At 48.9% G+C, this 16,431-nt stretch overlaps 1 protein-coding gene across 1 annotated transcript in view; it reads left to right on the top strand.

Annotated features, from left to right (window-relative positions):
• Positions 1-6,713: 6,713 nt before the first annotated feature.
• The window catches only part of MICU3 (mitochondrial calcium uptake family member 3), a 76,266-nt gene continuing 66,548 nt past the window's right edge, over positions 6,714-16,431 (top strand). Inside the window, exon 1 of the mRNA XM_069104981.1 lies at positions 6,714-7,082. Coding sequence (XP_068961082.1) covers positions 6,714-7,082 — 369 coding nt within the window. The remainder of the gene's footprint in view (positions 7,083-16,431) is intronic.

Genomic DNA, 16,431 nt, shown 5'->3' with positions numbered 1-16,431 from the left:
AGAAAGAAAGAAAGAAAGAAAGAAAGAAAGAAAGAAAGAAAGAAAGAGGAAGAAAAGGGGTCTGATGGCATACACAGGACTCCACATCCAGGGTCACCCACCCCTCCAGGGAAGGGAGAAGGGAAGCACATTTCCGGGTCCCTTCTTCAGGGTTGACCATGATCATGATCACCGTACAACTTTCATTTCCTCTGCATTGTTTTCATCTTGTATAGTTTTCTTTCACCCAACATCAGTTTATAGGTCACGCCATCTACTGCAGAATGTCTCCTATTTTTTCATTTCCTCCAGCACAGTGACATTCTGTTATATTCACAGACCATGACCTGTGCAGCCATTCTCTATCCCAAGAAGACTGCCCCAAATATGGGGGGGGGGGGTCTTGGACCTCCTTGGAGAGGTCAGGCTTATGTAGGGTTTCCCTATAAGGGATTATCAGGATCTGTTCTCAAAACACATCCCGTGTACAAAGTAGATCATGCTTAGGATGCCCGGTCACTTACTCCACCCCAAAGTCATGATTAAAACTTTACAGATTTATCAGTGCATATCAACGCAGAAATTATTTTCACTTTCACCCTGTACTAAAAAAAGCTCAGTAACCCTATTTCATGGAACAGTGGGGCTTGTCCGACTTCTGGTGTTCATCTTCTCCTTACCAAAGCATTATCCTGCTTCCAATTAACACCTAGGTCCCTAAGAATTAAAGAAAAGAGAAGAAAAGAAACTAAGTGTGAGATTTACCTATTGAAAACTCAACAGGAGGAGACAGTGCACAGAAAAATACACCAGGTTTTTGTCGAGTATAGAGAGGATAGATGATCCCCAGCCTTCCCATAAGAACAAGACTTCAGGTCCAAAGTCCATGCATCATTGTAATCACCAAGTCTAAATCCTGTAGTGGCCACTGACCTTGAAAATCAACCTCTTAGGGTCACTATTTGGTCACTGGTTCTCAGGGAATGAGGCAGCACGGATGCCGGATACTGGGCCCAGTCTCAGGTTCACCTGGGTTGGCATATGTACTCTCTGACAGGCAAACAGCTGCCTAACCTTCACCTTCCCTGTCCACTCCATGGAAAGTCCAAAGGAGGGCTTTCAAAATTCCAACAAACAAGTTCAGAAGAAAAGACAGTGAGAATAGAAGTTTTATTCACCATTAAAGTCCTCTGATTGAGAGGCTCTAGCTGTTCATTGGTCAATTATCTTCAACACAGCCCCTTCACGCCCTCACAGGAGGGGAGGGGCACGCAAGAGCTCACCAAAATCCATAGGCTGATCTTGCTTTTTATCTACCCCCACAGCCCTCAAGAGGTCAGAGTGAAGACCTATCCCCGGGATGCTTCAGGTACCAGCTCACTGGTAGGTGAGTGTAACTGCCAAATATTTTCCAGAAAGGCTGAATGAATTCACAGCTTTATCAATGGCCTATTAATGTGCCTGTCTTCTCCCACACCCTCCTACACTGGCTGTTCAGAGGGGAGAATTCTTATCTGTGTCTGATTCAAAGTTGACTGTCACCTGTCTAGATAAGAAAGGACAAAAGAATTCATGGAAATATCTTTGGTAAAATACTTCACAGACACCAATTCACTCTGAGTAATTAAAAACAACTACATAGTAAAGATACACCAAAACAGATAATGAAACATACCTCTCCCCTCCCTTTCTTCCTCCCTCCCTCCATTCTTTTTTCTCCCTCCCTCCAAACCTCCCTCTATTCTTTCCTCTCTCCCTCCATCCCTTCCTTCCTTCCTCCCCCTTCTGTCCATGTGAGGAATCATACCATTACACGTGAAAGGAATATAAATATGGTTCACTGAAGCTTCACAAGATCTCTTGGCATTTGGGGGCAAGCTTTTTACTTTATTTTATTTTTCTTCTCTTCCCTACCTATTTATTCTATCATTTAAAAAATGGGGACAATTAACTCTTTTGTCCCATGTGGTTTCATTTATGATCCTTGAAATTGTCCCAGACCAAGCCTCATTTGATCATTGTTTGGGTTTTGATGACTCACAGTAAGTGTAAATATAAATTGTTTCTGTGTTACCTAGAAATCATAAGGGTCTTCCCCTCCCTGTTTGATTTTTTTTTGAATAGGCAAACTGAACCAACTTTAGCCTCACTTCTTACCTAGCTGTAAATCATTGAATGAGTGTTGCCTCAGACAAACTGATACCTGGGAAAGACCTTCCTTAAAAAGGGCAAACAAGGTCCCCCCACCCCTGCATCTGGGGTCATTTCCAGTTGGCCTGACTTATGTCTTGCCACTGGATTCAGATGACTTTGGAGGAGAGAGTGAGGCTGATGACTTGCAGAGCTCTGCCTCCCTTAAATCCAATGCACTTGCAAATCGAGAAGTCACCCTCCTGATGTCATTGGTCCTCTTCAAGAACAAAGGGGAAAAAAAGAAAACAACAATGCACTGTGAGTAATTAAAAAAAAAACATACAAGTGAAGATGCAACAAAACAGAGAATGAAACACACTTCTTCCCTCTCAGCATTGAAGGGCAGCAATGCTAGGGTGGAACTGGGAGGCCAACCTTCTGTAACAGATAGTTTTGCTTCACTGGGATTGTCTTGATCCCAAGGGACAGCGACATCTGGAGGAGGGCTGGGAAATGACAACGTAAAGACAAAAGGCATCAGTAAAATGCATTTTAAAAAGAAGTTGTATAAGATTTTGTATTATCACAAGATCTAGCACTTGACAGGAATTAGAGGTCATTGACGCCAACTGCCTCCTTTTGCAGATGAAGAAACTAAGGCCAGAAAGGAACTCACTCAAAGTGTTACCACTGGTAAGGGACAGAGCTTGGATTTGAATCCAGGTCCTCTCACTGCGAACTCACTGTTCTTTCCATGCTGCCTTTCAGCGCAGCACCGGAGAACACCAGAGCTGAAAGGACCAGGGCAGCCCATCCAGTCTACTGGTTCTGCCTTTGTGTTTTCATCTTCTCACAGAACAGCATTTCTTTTGTATGCTAATGGTTCCGTTGGGAACTACTGGGGTAGTCGAGAGAATGGTGCGTGCACAAAAATAAGTTTCATAGAATTTTCAGGAGACCTGAAATTGTCATTTTATTTCCATTTTCAGCTCATCTAGACAGCTTGAGGCACACTAGCATAACGAAGTATGCCCTTTGGAAACCACTGGTGTAGCCCAATGCCCTCCTCCTACAAAGGATGGAAACTGAGAGAGGGGAGATTATCTGCTCAAGATCTTACCACTCTGAAGAGTCAGACCCGGATCTGATGCCAAATCCAGTACTCTTGGATTCTTTCAGTCTCTATGGTCTTTCATTTATCTGACCCTCATTTCTTGGTTTTCAGCATGACACCTTTCTCGTTTTTCTATCTGGGCCAGATTCACTTAGATTAAGATATTTTAAAATCCTGGCTCATTTTTGAAGTTACAAAAGTATTTGTCCTTGTAGACAACAGAGGCAACTGGAGATGCCATGCCCTTGCAGGAGCGAGTCAAGGTTCTTTCCCAAAGCAAATACCCTTTTCTCTGAGTACCAAGCAGTGGAAAGATGAACATTCTGCTTCCACCATTCAAAGCAGCAGAGGAACTGATGCCCTCTCTCATTCAGTCAACCACTAGAGGACACTGTCATTCATCAGATATGCTGTCCAGTGGAGAAAGGACAGGATGGAAGAGGGGAAAGCTACACTGCTCATCTTTAGATGCTTAGAAAGACTGCTTTTGCATGCAGATGCATACACAAACATGCACAAACTTTAAATGCTTCTGATTAAGTCATATAACAAAAAAAGTAAATCAGAAAAATAAAAATGTTCATGAACTTAACACCAAAAATGAGTGCCATTAGAATTTGAGCTCCTTGAGGAAAAAGATGTTTTTGCCCTTTCTATCTCTGTATCTCCAACACTTGGCACATAACATAATTCATATAATAGGTAATTACATATAACAATTAATTTGTTTTCACCATTTTTTCTCTTCAGGACCCCATTTGGGGTTTTCTTGACAAAGATACTGGAGTGGCTTGCCATTTCCTTCTCCAGACCATTTTACAGATGAGGAAACTGAGGCAAAGAGGGTGAGGTGACTTGCCCAGGGTCGAACAGCTAGTAACTACCTGAGGCCAGATTTGAACTCCTGAAGATGAGTCTTTCTGATTCCAAGCCCAGTGCTCTGTGCACTATGGAGCTCCCTAGGTGCCCAAGTGGCACACAAGTGCTCAATAAAATGCTTGGGGACAGCTGCTAACGTTCAGATACGGCATCCTTGTTTCTTCCCTCACAACCGTCCAGTCCTCCCTGAAAATGGGACGGTGCATGCATTTTCAAGACAAGTTGCCCTGTGTAAACGAGGAAGACTGAGGAGCAGGGCTTCCTGGGAAACTCTGTGTCCTCAGTGGGCACTCCACTGAGACTGAGGAGGACCCTGCTTGGGCATCACTTCTAGAGCCCCGGCTTCCAGATATCTCCCCAGCGACTGGACCGTGAGCAGCAGCCAAGCTGGGGACAAAAGGCCTGTGGTCTTTAATTCTTTAATTAAGCTTTAATTTCTGTGGTCAGAAAACCCTACTTCCAATGCTTAGTTACTACCAGCGTGGTCCTGGGCTTCAGTTTCCTCATCTGCAAGTGAGGGGTTTCGAAGAGATGGGGACTGGTGACTCGCCCAGGTTCAGGCTGCTGTGCACAAGCATCTCAGACAAGCTCTAAACCATTGCCCTATCCACTCTAGTCCCCATTGCTTGTATCTAGGCTTGCATATCAGATCTGCCGCTTCCTGACTCATCTGTAAAGTGGGGACAGGCATACCTGGTTTCCCTAACTCACTGGGCAGAGCTAGGGGTGTTAAGGGGGAGATGCACATAAAGGGGAGCATTCCTCAGTAACTTCCACAGCAATATGGCGCCTTGGGATCAGCATCTGGGCCCTAGGCTCTGGACGTCTGCGCTCCCTGTGCTGCAACATTGGGAAAGTTTCCCATCAGGCTGGCCGCGCATTTTGTGTCTAGGTCCAAGGACCAGCTCAGCTGTGTAGAGCAGAAGGCTCTGCGCCACTTAGTGGTTCCCCAGGGAAAGACCCACGAATCCATCTTCTGACAAGGCGTGGCTTCTGCAAGAAGTCCAGCTCTAGGTAAGGTTTTTCAAAGCGCTTTATCTAGGAGACCTCTTTGAAGCTCATCTCAGCACTCTAACGCAGTTCCCATTAGTATTCCCACCCCCATTTCCCTTGGGGGGAAACTGAGGTTCAGAAAGGGCCTAGATCCGAGTCCAGGCTTTCCTGCCCCCGTCCCAGCACTCTTTCTACGGCACCACGCTGTACTGAAGGATTACTCCATCAGTGTGGAGGGTCGCCATGATTCTCTCTCCTTGGCTTACCATTAACAAAATGATTCCTTGGAGATCTCCACTGAATCCCCAGCTAGAGAAGTCACAAGGGAGAGGGTCCGACTCTGCAGGGAAGTGTCCCAGAAGCTACTTGATAATCTGAAAGGAATCTCTGTAACTGCCAAACCTCGTTTCCCCTTGGAAAATGCTGAAGAGCTAGAGGACAAGAAGTCTGCTCCAAATTACTGCATCGCCCTCCCAGGCTCATGAGATGAAAAGCTCAAACGGACTGGGGCGTCCTAGAAGCCAATGGCTCCTTTTTTGGAGGGGGAAACTGAGGCCCAGAGGAGGGAAGTGATCTGGTCAGCCACCCAGAGCAAAAACAGGTTTAGAGCTCCAGGCTCGCTGTCTACGGGCCAGAATTTATCTAATGGTCTTCTGTGAAGGTCCTATCATCAACAAGCTGAAAAGACGGTCCCTTGGGAAAGACTTGCAGAAGCCGTTATTTGTAACAAATTCCTCTATCCATCAAGGACGGCGGGATCACAGGCCCAGACGGGCTTCTGGGGGTCATGGACGTGGCAAGAGAAGAAAGAAGAGACAAGGGAGCCCGGCTGGACCGAGGGCCGCGGGGTGAGCCACGAGGAAGGTGCCCAAGCCTCGAGGACATCACAGGGAATCTGCGGAGGGCAGCGGGGGCGGCGGGAGGGAAATGGGACTCTGCCAATGCTTGTTAAAAGGCGGTGCAGAGAACATCGCCCACGGCCGGGCTCCCTCTGCACAAAGTCTTGGCCAAAGCTCTGTCTGCACGGGAGCACCAGGCTACCAGGGGCTTCCCCAGCAGCGCTGGCCGGCGGACCCCGCCTTTATCACCCCTCCCTAACTGCAGGAGACCCCCCAGGAAGCCCGTCACTTCTAGGACAGCCCACGCCGGCTGCCGCCGTCCCCCGCCGCCCTGACCACGCCCCCGGCTCATAGCCACGCCCCCGTCCTCCCCGGAGCAGGTCTCCGTAGCGATCCTGGCCCCGCCCCCTCCCTCTCCTCCCTCCTTTCGCCCTGCCCCTTGCCCTCGCCCCTCCCCTCGCCCTCGCTCCTAGCGCTCTCCCGCCTCTCTGTCCCTTTCTTTAGCACCGCCCTCCTCCTTCCCTGCCCCGCCCCCCTCTCCTCCTCCCTCTTCCCTCCCTGCCCCTTGTCACGCCGCTCCCCTTAGCTCCGCCCTCCCTCCCTGTCGCTCCAATCCCCGCACTCCTCCCGCTCCCCGCCCCTCGCCCTCTCTCTAGCTCCGCCTCCTCCACACCCCCTCTCCCCCCCCCCCCCCCCCCCCCTTGTCGCGAGATCCCGGCTCGGGCTCCCGGTCGGTGACAGCAGCCTTGGTGACAGCCGCGCTGCTGGGCCGGGCGATGGCGGGCCTCCGGCGGCTGCTGTGGACGGCTCCGCGGCGCCTGGGCCCCGCCCTGCCCGGGCCGGGGCCGGGGCCGGGGCCGGGACGCTCGCTGTGGGGGCGGCCGGGCGCCGAGGCCGAGGCTGCGGCGGAGCCGGAGGAGCGGGAGGAGGACGAGGAGGCCTGGCAGCGGCGGCGGCGGCGGCGGCGTTGGGGGGAGCTGGGCGCGGCGGCCGCGGCCGGGGGCGGGCTGGTGGGCGCCGTGTGCCACGGGCTGTACGGGCCGCAGCCGCAGCCCCCGCCCGACGAGCCGGGCCGCGAGCCCGCCCCCGGGCCCCCCGCAGCGCGCCTGCCCCTCGCCGTGGCCGCCGCCGCCAGGGACAGCACGGTAGGTGGGCCGCGCGCTCCCGGGGAAACTGAGGCACGGCGGGGGGGGGGCTGCAGAGCCGGGCGCTGCCCCTCCCGCGGCGGGGCCCCCGGTGCTCGTGATCTCCGGGGCAGGGGGCGGCGGGGGGAGCTCGGTGCGTGGGGCCGCCCTCCGGGTAAACTGAGGCACGGGGGGGGGGGGGGCTGCAGAGCCGGGCGCTGCCCCTCCCGCGGCGGGCCCCCTGCGCCCCATGCTCGTGTTCTCCGGGGCAGGAGGGGCGGGGGGCCGGGGCCGGGATGGGTCCTGGGCATTGCCTGGGGCTGGGGGCGGCCGGCGTGTCCCCCTGCGCAGGGCGGGGCAGCCTGGGCTTAGTGACGAGTCAGGAAGGTGCCCGGCGGCTCCAGAAGGAGCGGGGAGCACGCGGGGCTGATCCCGCAGCTGCCTCGGGCCTGCAGGGACGCACCCAGAGGCAGAGGACGGGAAGGTTTGCAGAAGCCGCTCTCAGAGGGCTGCGTCTGTCACGGGTGGGGGGTGCCCTCGGGCCAGGAGCGCCGTGGTGAAGATGGAGTAAATGGGAAAGATGGGGACTGTGCCGGGGGTGCTGCAGAGTGTGTGAAGCGGGGGAGTTCCCCAAGGGCCGGGAAAGGGACCGGGGGGTAGCATTAAGGACTTCCCCATCCACAGGGCATCTGTACCAGAATTCCAGCCGTCCTCACTCAGCCGGGAGCCAGCAGGCATTCACTAGTGACGCTCCAGGTTTTCCATCTCAGAATTAACAGCGGTCTGGAGAATGACCAGCAGGGCCTTCTGGGAGATCTGGGAGCTCAGCTTGTTCATCCACACAGAAGAGACCGAGTGGATGACCCATGCGTCTGCTTAACAGTGGGCAGGCCCGGAGCTGAAAAGAATGAACACGGGCCAGAAGGTCTTCCTGACCCCAAGTATCCCATAAGGCCCATCCTTGTAATAATGGCAGTGAAAGACACCACTTCCTCCAAAGAACTAGAATGAACCTCCCAGAAGGAAACAGAGAGGCCCATCGTGGCAGAAACGGGAGTCCAGGAGGTCATCAGGGACTTGGCTAGAGGACAGTCTGGTCATCTGGCAAGAGAGGGATGACAGAGGGCCACCAGGCACCCACTGGTACCCTTATGATGGCCCAGGAGTCGAAGGAGCTGGGCAGCAGCGATGGCTTAGGATTGTCGTTGTTGGAAGGATCCCCAAACCCATGAAATCAGACCCATCTGAATGTTTTGGTCTTCCAGATGGCCAACTCATGCCACTAAGCCAGTGTATGCGCCCTCTACGGTTTGGTAGGTAGGACCCGCTGGAAGTGGTCTTCATCACAGCTCCAAACAGAATGAGGGAGGACAAAGTAAGCTGGAAGGTCACTTCTGGATGAGGCCACTCGTCCACGTGCAAAGGGGAGGGAAAAATGACAGCTGTAGCAGGGGATAGAAAGAGGCCTTAGGACAGTCATTCTAAACTTTTTAAGTAAGAGAAAGTCAATTTAACAAAATTTTGTGATTCCCTCATAACAGGAAAATACCAAATAACCAAAAGCTGTTGTGAATCCAGTCACTCCCTTAATTGTGTTTGTATTAAATAAAGCATCTTTATAAATTTCCAAAATGGCCATATGTGTGTGTGTGATTTCTATGTTGTGTGTGAATGAGGCATTTATTCCGATTACAGTAAGGGGTGTTATTGCATGACTTTTTTGTGGATTTGTAACTGGCATTTGACCTTATCACTCAGCTGAAACTATCCTTTCCAAAATTACCAGTGATCTGCCAATTCCTGAATCCACTGGTCTTTTATCCTTCCCCTGTCTTTTTGACTGACCTGTCTGTAACTCTTGGCACTTCAGACCACCCTTACCCCTGAACACTCTTTCTGTCTAACCATTCTACAGTCTCCTTCAAGGAATCCCTATCCATATCATACTCCTAACTGTGAGTATTCTCCAGGGATCTGTCCTGGACTCTCTTCTTTCTTCCTTCCACACTCTTGCCTGCTTCCGTCTCATCAGCTGCCATGATTTTAATGATTATCTATGCAGATGCATCAGCCATCTACATATCCAGTCCTAGTCTTTCTCCTGAGCTCAGCTTACACATCCCATGGGCATCTTGAACTCAATACGTCTAAAGCAGAGATCATTAACTTTTACCCAAGACCCACGCCTCTTTCAAACTTCCCTACTTCCATTGGAACCATCTCACAACATCTGGGGTATCACTGATGCCTCATTCTCCTTCACCCCACAAATTTAACCAGTTTACCAGCACTCAGCCTTTGTCCCTCTCCCTTAGTCATCTCTCCCATGGTCTGCTTCAGTCTCTTTTATCACACTGCACCCACTCAGCGAATGCTTCCTCTTGCCTTTAAGGTCAAATATAAAATCTGCTGTTTTGTGTTTCAGGCCTTTCCTAGGCCTGCCCCACCCTGCCTTTCCAGTCTTGTTACACATTGCCTCCTTTGTTGACCTCTAAGGTTCAGCCAGACTGGCCTTTGTGGTGCCCTCCCAGTGTGCTCCACCCTGTTGTCTTTGCCTTCCTTGACTATCCTCCATGACTGGCAGCAGTCTCCTAAAGTCCCATTTTTCTTGCAAAGCTCATTCCAATGTGTGTTCCCCCACCTGCTTATCCTTCCTCCCCTCCTCCCTATCTGCCTGGCTCTGCTGCCGGATGGTAAGCTCCCTTAGGGCAAGTGTTGTTTCATGTTTGTCTTGGTGTCCCCAAGGTCTGGATCGATGTGTCTGATCGACACATCATTGGAGCTTAATAACTGCTTGGTGGTTGGTTGATTAAAAACCAGCTCTTTGTGATTACGTGCTTTGTTCAGATGGCTGGCACATTAAGTTTTCAGCTTCCTGATCTGCCACTGTTATTTATCCTTCTATTTGGAGAGGACCAGTGACATTTCACGGTGATGAAGCCTTGACCTGCTTGTGAACTGGATTCAAGTGAGGCAGAGCTGTCTAGTCGTCAGCCTCACTCTCTCCCAGAGTTATTGAAATCCAGGGGCAGGACAAAAGTCAGGATGAGTGTGGGTGGCTTGGGATGCATTGGATGATCTTGGCACCCTTGGTGCCTGACCAAGCCGTGATCACTCCACAGAGCCTGCTGCAGCCACCTTCATGGCCATTGGCACAAGATCTTGTCATTGCCCATTCTGCCAGGTGAAATCTTCACATGCTTGGGATGGATGCTCCCAGCTCACTAAAGGGTTTGAGACATCTTGGTTACCCCCAACCTTGTTTAGACCATCTGCTGAAACAGTTGCTGGGGTGTGGCCGCTGTGCATTCTCTAGCTTCTTGGAGCCACAGGTGAGAGTTTGGTGAATCAGGTGGATCCCAAAGATGGCTGAGCAGCCCTCCCTCCCACCAGACATGATGGGCCTCCCTGAACACCTCATGCAGCCCAAGCTGCCATTATGGCACATGTGAATCCAATATGTTGGATCAGTCTTTCTATTGGCAAACACCAGAGAGCATTCCACACCAAAAATGATATAGAATCAGTCTTGATCTTCTCAATACCTTAAAGAAATTTGTTCTTAATATGGGGAACTGTTTGGGAAAAAAATTGGGAGGGGGGGCTACATCTTACTTAATGCCCCTTTAGTTTTCTATCGAACCTAATTATCCCCCAATGTTGGCCCTTGGAGTCCTTGCTAATGTGCGTGAAACACTATGTATCAGAACACTGTGTATTTTATGAGAATTGCAATTTAGATTGCATTCATCCAAGTTAGCTATTTTTAGTGCTGTACTTAAGGAAATGTCCCTCAAGTTCAAAATTCCACAGTTTATTGCACCAAATCACATGACTCAGTATTGATTTGAGTCAAGCAAGTTCTGCCAAAATTTTAGTCTGTAAATAGTGACTCTGAGCTTTGATCTACTGAAAAGAGGTGTTGGTACAGGAGTAGAGACAGAGGCTGAAGATTAGTCCCACCCCAGACTGCCCCCTGATTCTACCCCCCTACCCCAGACACTCAGTAGCAAACCTTTGTGAAGAAGAATCTGCTGTCCCTGGCACCACCAGCGGAACCGAGGCTTTACTGAGGAGCTTAGTAAAGTCTAGAAAGTCAGTAAATTTCTCATAGTAGATAAACTTGGAGTGATGCTTTGGCATTCCTCACACTCTTTTTAGCTTTAAAATCCAAAGAATTGTTTAAGCTGTTTAATCCAATATTTAACCTCAAATATCCAATTAATCAACATTTATATAAAAAAATTGTTAGGTTTTAAAGCTTGAAAAGTGCTTTTTATATGTTGTCATTTGATTAAGTGTCTCCCCTGAGCCTAGTACTTTGCTAGGCCCTAGGGATGGAAATACAAAGTTTAACGAGGGACACAACAAAGTTATATTGTGTAATTGTGTATGTGTATATATACATAATTGTGTACACGCATAGGGTATATACAGAAGAAATAGAGAATAAATGCTGGGCAGTGAGGACTCGAGCATGTGGAGAACCAAAGAAAGGCTTCATGTCGCTAGTGGCCCTGGTGCTGTGTTTTGAGCTAAGGAAGGAATTCTACAAATCGGGGAGGGAACAAGCTCATCCCGGGTGTGGGGACAGAGTGCCGAGAGCCAGAGACGAGAGGTGAACTGCTGCTCTGTGTTAGAAACAGAAAAGGCTGGCTGGGGAGGGATACACAGAAAGGCAGAGCACTGGACAAGGAGGCCAGAAAGATTAGGGGGGACCAGATTGCAAAAGGAATTTGTGTTTTGTCTGAAGGCCATTGAAGAGCCACGATAGCCTGCTGAATGGTGGGGTGATGCAGTCAGATCTACCTTTGAGGAAAATCACTGTACCAGCTGCGGAAGGTAGACCAGAGTCCAGAGAACAGTTCTTAAGCAACCTTGCCTTTAGCATTTCCTTAGTCATGGGACATTTGGCTTTGACTTTAGATGGCAATGGAATAGTTGGAATATCTACCCTAGGAATGCAAGGAGAGGATTCTCAGTGTCTTTTACTGTTCATCCGTACTCCACTACCCCCAAAACCCTATATCTCTGACCACAGCAAGCTCACTGTCTCTGTCTTTCTCGGTTTCTTTGTCTTGTCTGTTTCTCTGTCTCTCTCTCCCCATCTCTCTCCCTCCATCTCTCCCCCACTTCTCAAACAGACTAGTTGTTTGTTGAACATCTCTAACCAGATGTTCTGTCAGCATCTCAAAGGCAGCTTGTCAAAAACAAAACTATTTCTCCCCTTAAACCCAGGAGTTCTTTTTTTGCTTTAAATTAAAACCTTTTGTTTGGACATCACCAGAATGTCTCCTAGTAATAGATAATAATGGCTAGCATTTCTATAGGACTTTAAGGTTTGCAAAGTGCCTTATAAATAGGTTCTTTTGATCCTCACAACACCCTGGAAGCTAGGTTTTCTAATTAACCCCAATGACAGAGGTGAATCACTTGCCCAGGGTCACACAGCTAGGAAGCATCTAAAGGAAGATTTCTGGACCATCTCCAGGTGCCTAATCTCTGTCTGGCCACTGGACCCAGATGGCTCTGGAGGAGAGAGTGAGGCTGGTGACCTTGCACAGCCCTCCCTCACTGAAATCCAGCTCACTTGCAAGTCAAGACATCCCCCTCCGGATGTCATTGCTCCTCTTCAAGGACCAAGGACAAGCAACAACCAGGTAGGATTGGAGCTCAACTTCCTGACTCCAAGTTGAGTTCTATCCACTTATCCACTGAGCTATGTTGCCATCTCCCTCCCTTCTCCCATCCTATGGGACAAATAATAATTTTAAAGAAAAAAATGAAAAAGAAGAAATCATCAAAACCAATTAAGCCATTGAGGAAGTCTGAAAATTCCTGGAGTCACCACACCCATGGCCCTCTCGCCTCAGGGGTCTGCTCAGATCTCTTTGGGGCACACGCCTTTGTAGCGTCCACTTTTGATGGCTTCGTGGTCCCGGTTCTCTTCTTTACCTTGTTATATTCCTTGTGTCCATTGTTTTCTGGCCTCTGCCAGTCACTGCTAGAAAGTTCTTCATGAACACTTCTTAACATGGCTTCTGGATTTGTTTTATTGTAATATCTTAATAACTTTAGTTAGTAAGATTGGTTTCCTCTGTGATCCTATATACTTTATGCATTTAAAAACATGATGCTGAGAAGGGTCCCTTTGTGGCCTACCCCCAACTGCTGCCCAGGGGTCCATGATCCCAGGGAGGTGAGCCCCCCTGCCCTCTTTCTACTTTCCTTGGCCATTAAGGGCATCACCTTCCTTCTTTCCTTTCTTCCTTCCTTCTTTCCCTCCTTTCCTTCCTTCCTTTTCTCCTTCTCTCCTTCCTCCCTCCCTCTCTCTTCTTCCTTTCCTTCCTCCCTCCCTTCTTTCCTTCTCTCCTTTCTTCCTCCCTCCCTCCCTTCCTTTTTTTCTTCCCTTCTTCCCTTGGTTCACCTCCCTGACTCAAGTCTCCTCTATCCCACATGTCCAGTGAATGGCCAAATCCTGCTGCTCATGCCTCAATGGCACCTCTCAGTATGTTCCCTTCCCCACTCTCAAAGCCACTGCTTCATATGACAGCATTCTTAGTGTCTCCCCCAAATCAAAGACTGGAAAAGGGGGTCACACCACAAACTAGGCCTCAAGATTTGCAGAGCACTGAACAAATATCTGCTCTGATCCTCCCGCATCCCTGGGAGGCCCACAGTGATTAAGAGACTTGTAGCTAGCTAGAGTCTGAAGCAAGATTTGAACTCTAGTCTTGCAGACTCCAGGCCCAATGCTCTATCCACTGGGGCGGCACTGATAAAGGCAGGGGATTTATTCCTGACAAAACAATCTCTGATAGGCCTGAGCTGGTAAATGTCATCAGGGCCAGCCTTGGCCCTGGCAGACTTTTAGGTCTGCTTCTGTTTAAGTGATGGGGGGTGGGGGTGGGGTCCCTTTTGGTCATTGCCTTGAACAGGTAAAAGGCCATCACACTCGGTGCCCCCAGCCCTAGGACCACATCCGTCTTCACTGGGCTCTCGGAGCTCCTTGTTTCCTGCCATCCTCAACTAGTATGCGCTCACTTCCATCCACCCAGGCTCTCTCAGGCCTGCCTCCTCCTCACCAAATGACCATGTCGTTCTTTTCTGGTGTATGTTTATATAGGTCTGACCATCTTCTCCAGGGCAAGGGCTGTTTGGTTTTTGTCTGGGTCCCCAGCTCCTGGCATAATGCCTACCTGGCCTATAGGAAGCACTTAATACGTTTCTGTGCATTTTTTTCAGAATTATGTCCCCTGTCTTATGTAGAAATACTATTAAGCTCTACGTTAATCTATACTAGCTTATACATATTAACCCAGTTAATTTTTGTTAAGTCATTTTTCAGTCATGTCCAACTCTTTTGACCCCAGTTGGGGTTTTCTTGGCAAAGATACTGGAATAGTTTACCATTTCCTTCTCCAGTTCACTTGACAGATGAGGAAACTGAGGCAAACAGGGTGAAGTGACTTGCCCAGGGTCACACAGCTAGTAAATGTCTGAAGCCAGATTTAAACTCTGGTCTTCCTGACTCCAGGCCTGAAGCTCTACCCACTTGAAGCAACCAGCTGCCTTCACAGGGTTTCATACAAGTTAGTAACTATCTAAAGCAAACTCTTAGATGGCAGAAGCAGCAAATCAGCCTTGATGAAAGCTTTGAAAGGTGTGCAGTGCATTTCTGAGGTGGGGGAGGGGGTTACTTGAGCATCTTTTCTCAAGGTGTCTCATTGGGCCTTACCAGAAATCTGACCTCAGCACTTTTCTTCCCCTGTGATGTAATACGTAGCTTACACAGGAGGCACATTAAACATACAATACAATACCCACTTTACTCTTTGTGTTTAAACGTGTTGAACTGGTTTAAATTTGAGAATATTCGTTCTCAGAGGTTTCCTGTAATTGTTGTACACCTATAAAGAATGAAGTCATTTTATTTCCTGAAATATGAACTAACTTATAAGAAAGCAAAAGATATATACTAATTTATAAAAACTATACTTAGAGTATTTGCTCTTTAAAATGAAAACCCAGACTAAAGATGATTCATGCACTACACAGTATTTCCAGAACTATTTTCTCTTTTTTAAAAGCTTTTTTTTATCTTTTGTCTTTCTTTTTTTGGAGGGGGAAAGGCAGGGCAATTGAGTGACTTGCCCAAGATCACACACTAGTAAGTGTGTCAAGTGTATGAGGCCGGATTTGAACTCGGGTCCTTCTGACTCCAGGGCTGGTGCTTTGTTCACTGCACCACCTAGCTGTTCCCCCACAAGTCATTTTTAATCACCTGTTTGGGAAGACCAACCAGTCCTTAGCAAGGCCACTTTTCAAGTGGAGATTCCAAATCTCTGGATGGCTCCTGCTTGAAAGGCCACTAAAGTACTGCTTGGGACCTTCTTGTGACCCTGGTGCCCCAGGATGCTTAGCACTTTAATGCTCTAAGTTCTGTGGGAAGAGTAAATGTCAAATACACTAAACTTCCTAGGAGAGCCCTGCCCCGATCCCTCATGCAGGTGCGGATGAAAATGACCTTGGGTTCTCAGGAGTTTTCCTAACTGAGGTCAAGTTTCCTTGGCCTTTCCCCAGCTGAAAAGACCTCCAATAAAAGCCTGGTGATATGTGACCGCCTCATCAAGGAGCAGCCTAGCTGATGAAGCTTTTGTCCACAGCGCATCATAGAGATCACATAATTGCATGGAGACACTGCCGCGTTTATGGAGGGAGTAGGCAGACTCAGGAAACTGAGTCTTTTGGAGTAACCAAGCTCTTGGTTTTTTTTTTTTCTGATATTATCTATGTGTTGATCATTCAGGGACTGATTAATCCATGTATCACTTCTCCATTCTACTTGAGAATTTCACTGCTCATTTGTACTTTCAAAACAATGATGGAGGAAGACAAGAAAAGGAAATGAAATTGCAGTTAGCCTATTTACTTACAGCTTTCACTTCAACGACTGTCCTGAAGTGAGAGACAAAGGCTGCTGAACATTGGAAGCTATGGAATAAGTTTGAGGTGCTTCCCGTTCAAGGTGGAACTGAGTCCTGTGAGGAAGAAAAAGCAGCTGCCTCTGCTCCATGAAATGCTGATGAAGCTCAGTAGGTGCTGCCAAAAGAGAGCGTGGCCAAGCCTGGCCCCGGCTGATGAGACAGTGCTGATTTGCCCAGAACATTTGGGCAGGACATTTGGCCTCCTCCTTGGAGCAGGTACCAGAAACACGATGGAGACCTTTCCAAGAGTCAGCAGACCTGACTCTTCCCACTTCTCATCCCACCAGAAGCAACCAAGCAAGCTATTAAGGGATTAGGAAACTGGAGGCCCTGGAATTATAGCTGGTGTTTTCATCCCTCCTGCCAAATGAAGGTGTAGAAAA

This window comes from Petaurus breviceps, unplaced genomic scaffold (genome assembly GCF_028583685.1).
Source record: "Petaurus breviceps papuanus isolate PSGF00001 unplaced genomic scaffold, PetGlider_PUasm1.0 689, whole genome shotgun sequence".
In the NCBI taxonomy this organism is placed as follows: domain Eukaryota; kingdom Metazoa; phylum Chordata; class Mammalia; order Diprotodontia; family Petauridae; genus Petaurus; species Petaurus breviceps.
This window is presented reverse-complemented; position numbering and strand designations above follow the sequence as displayed.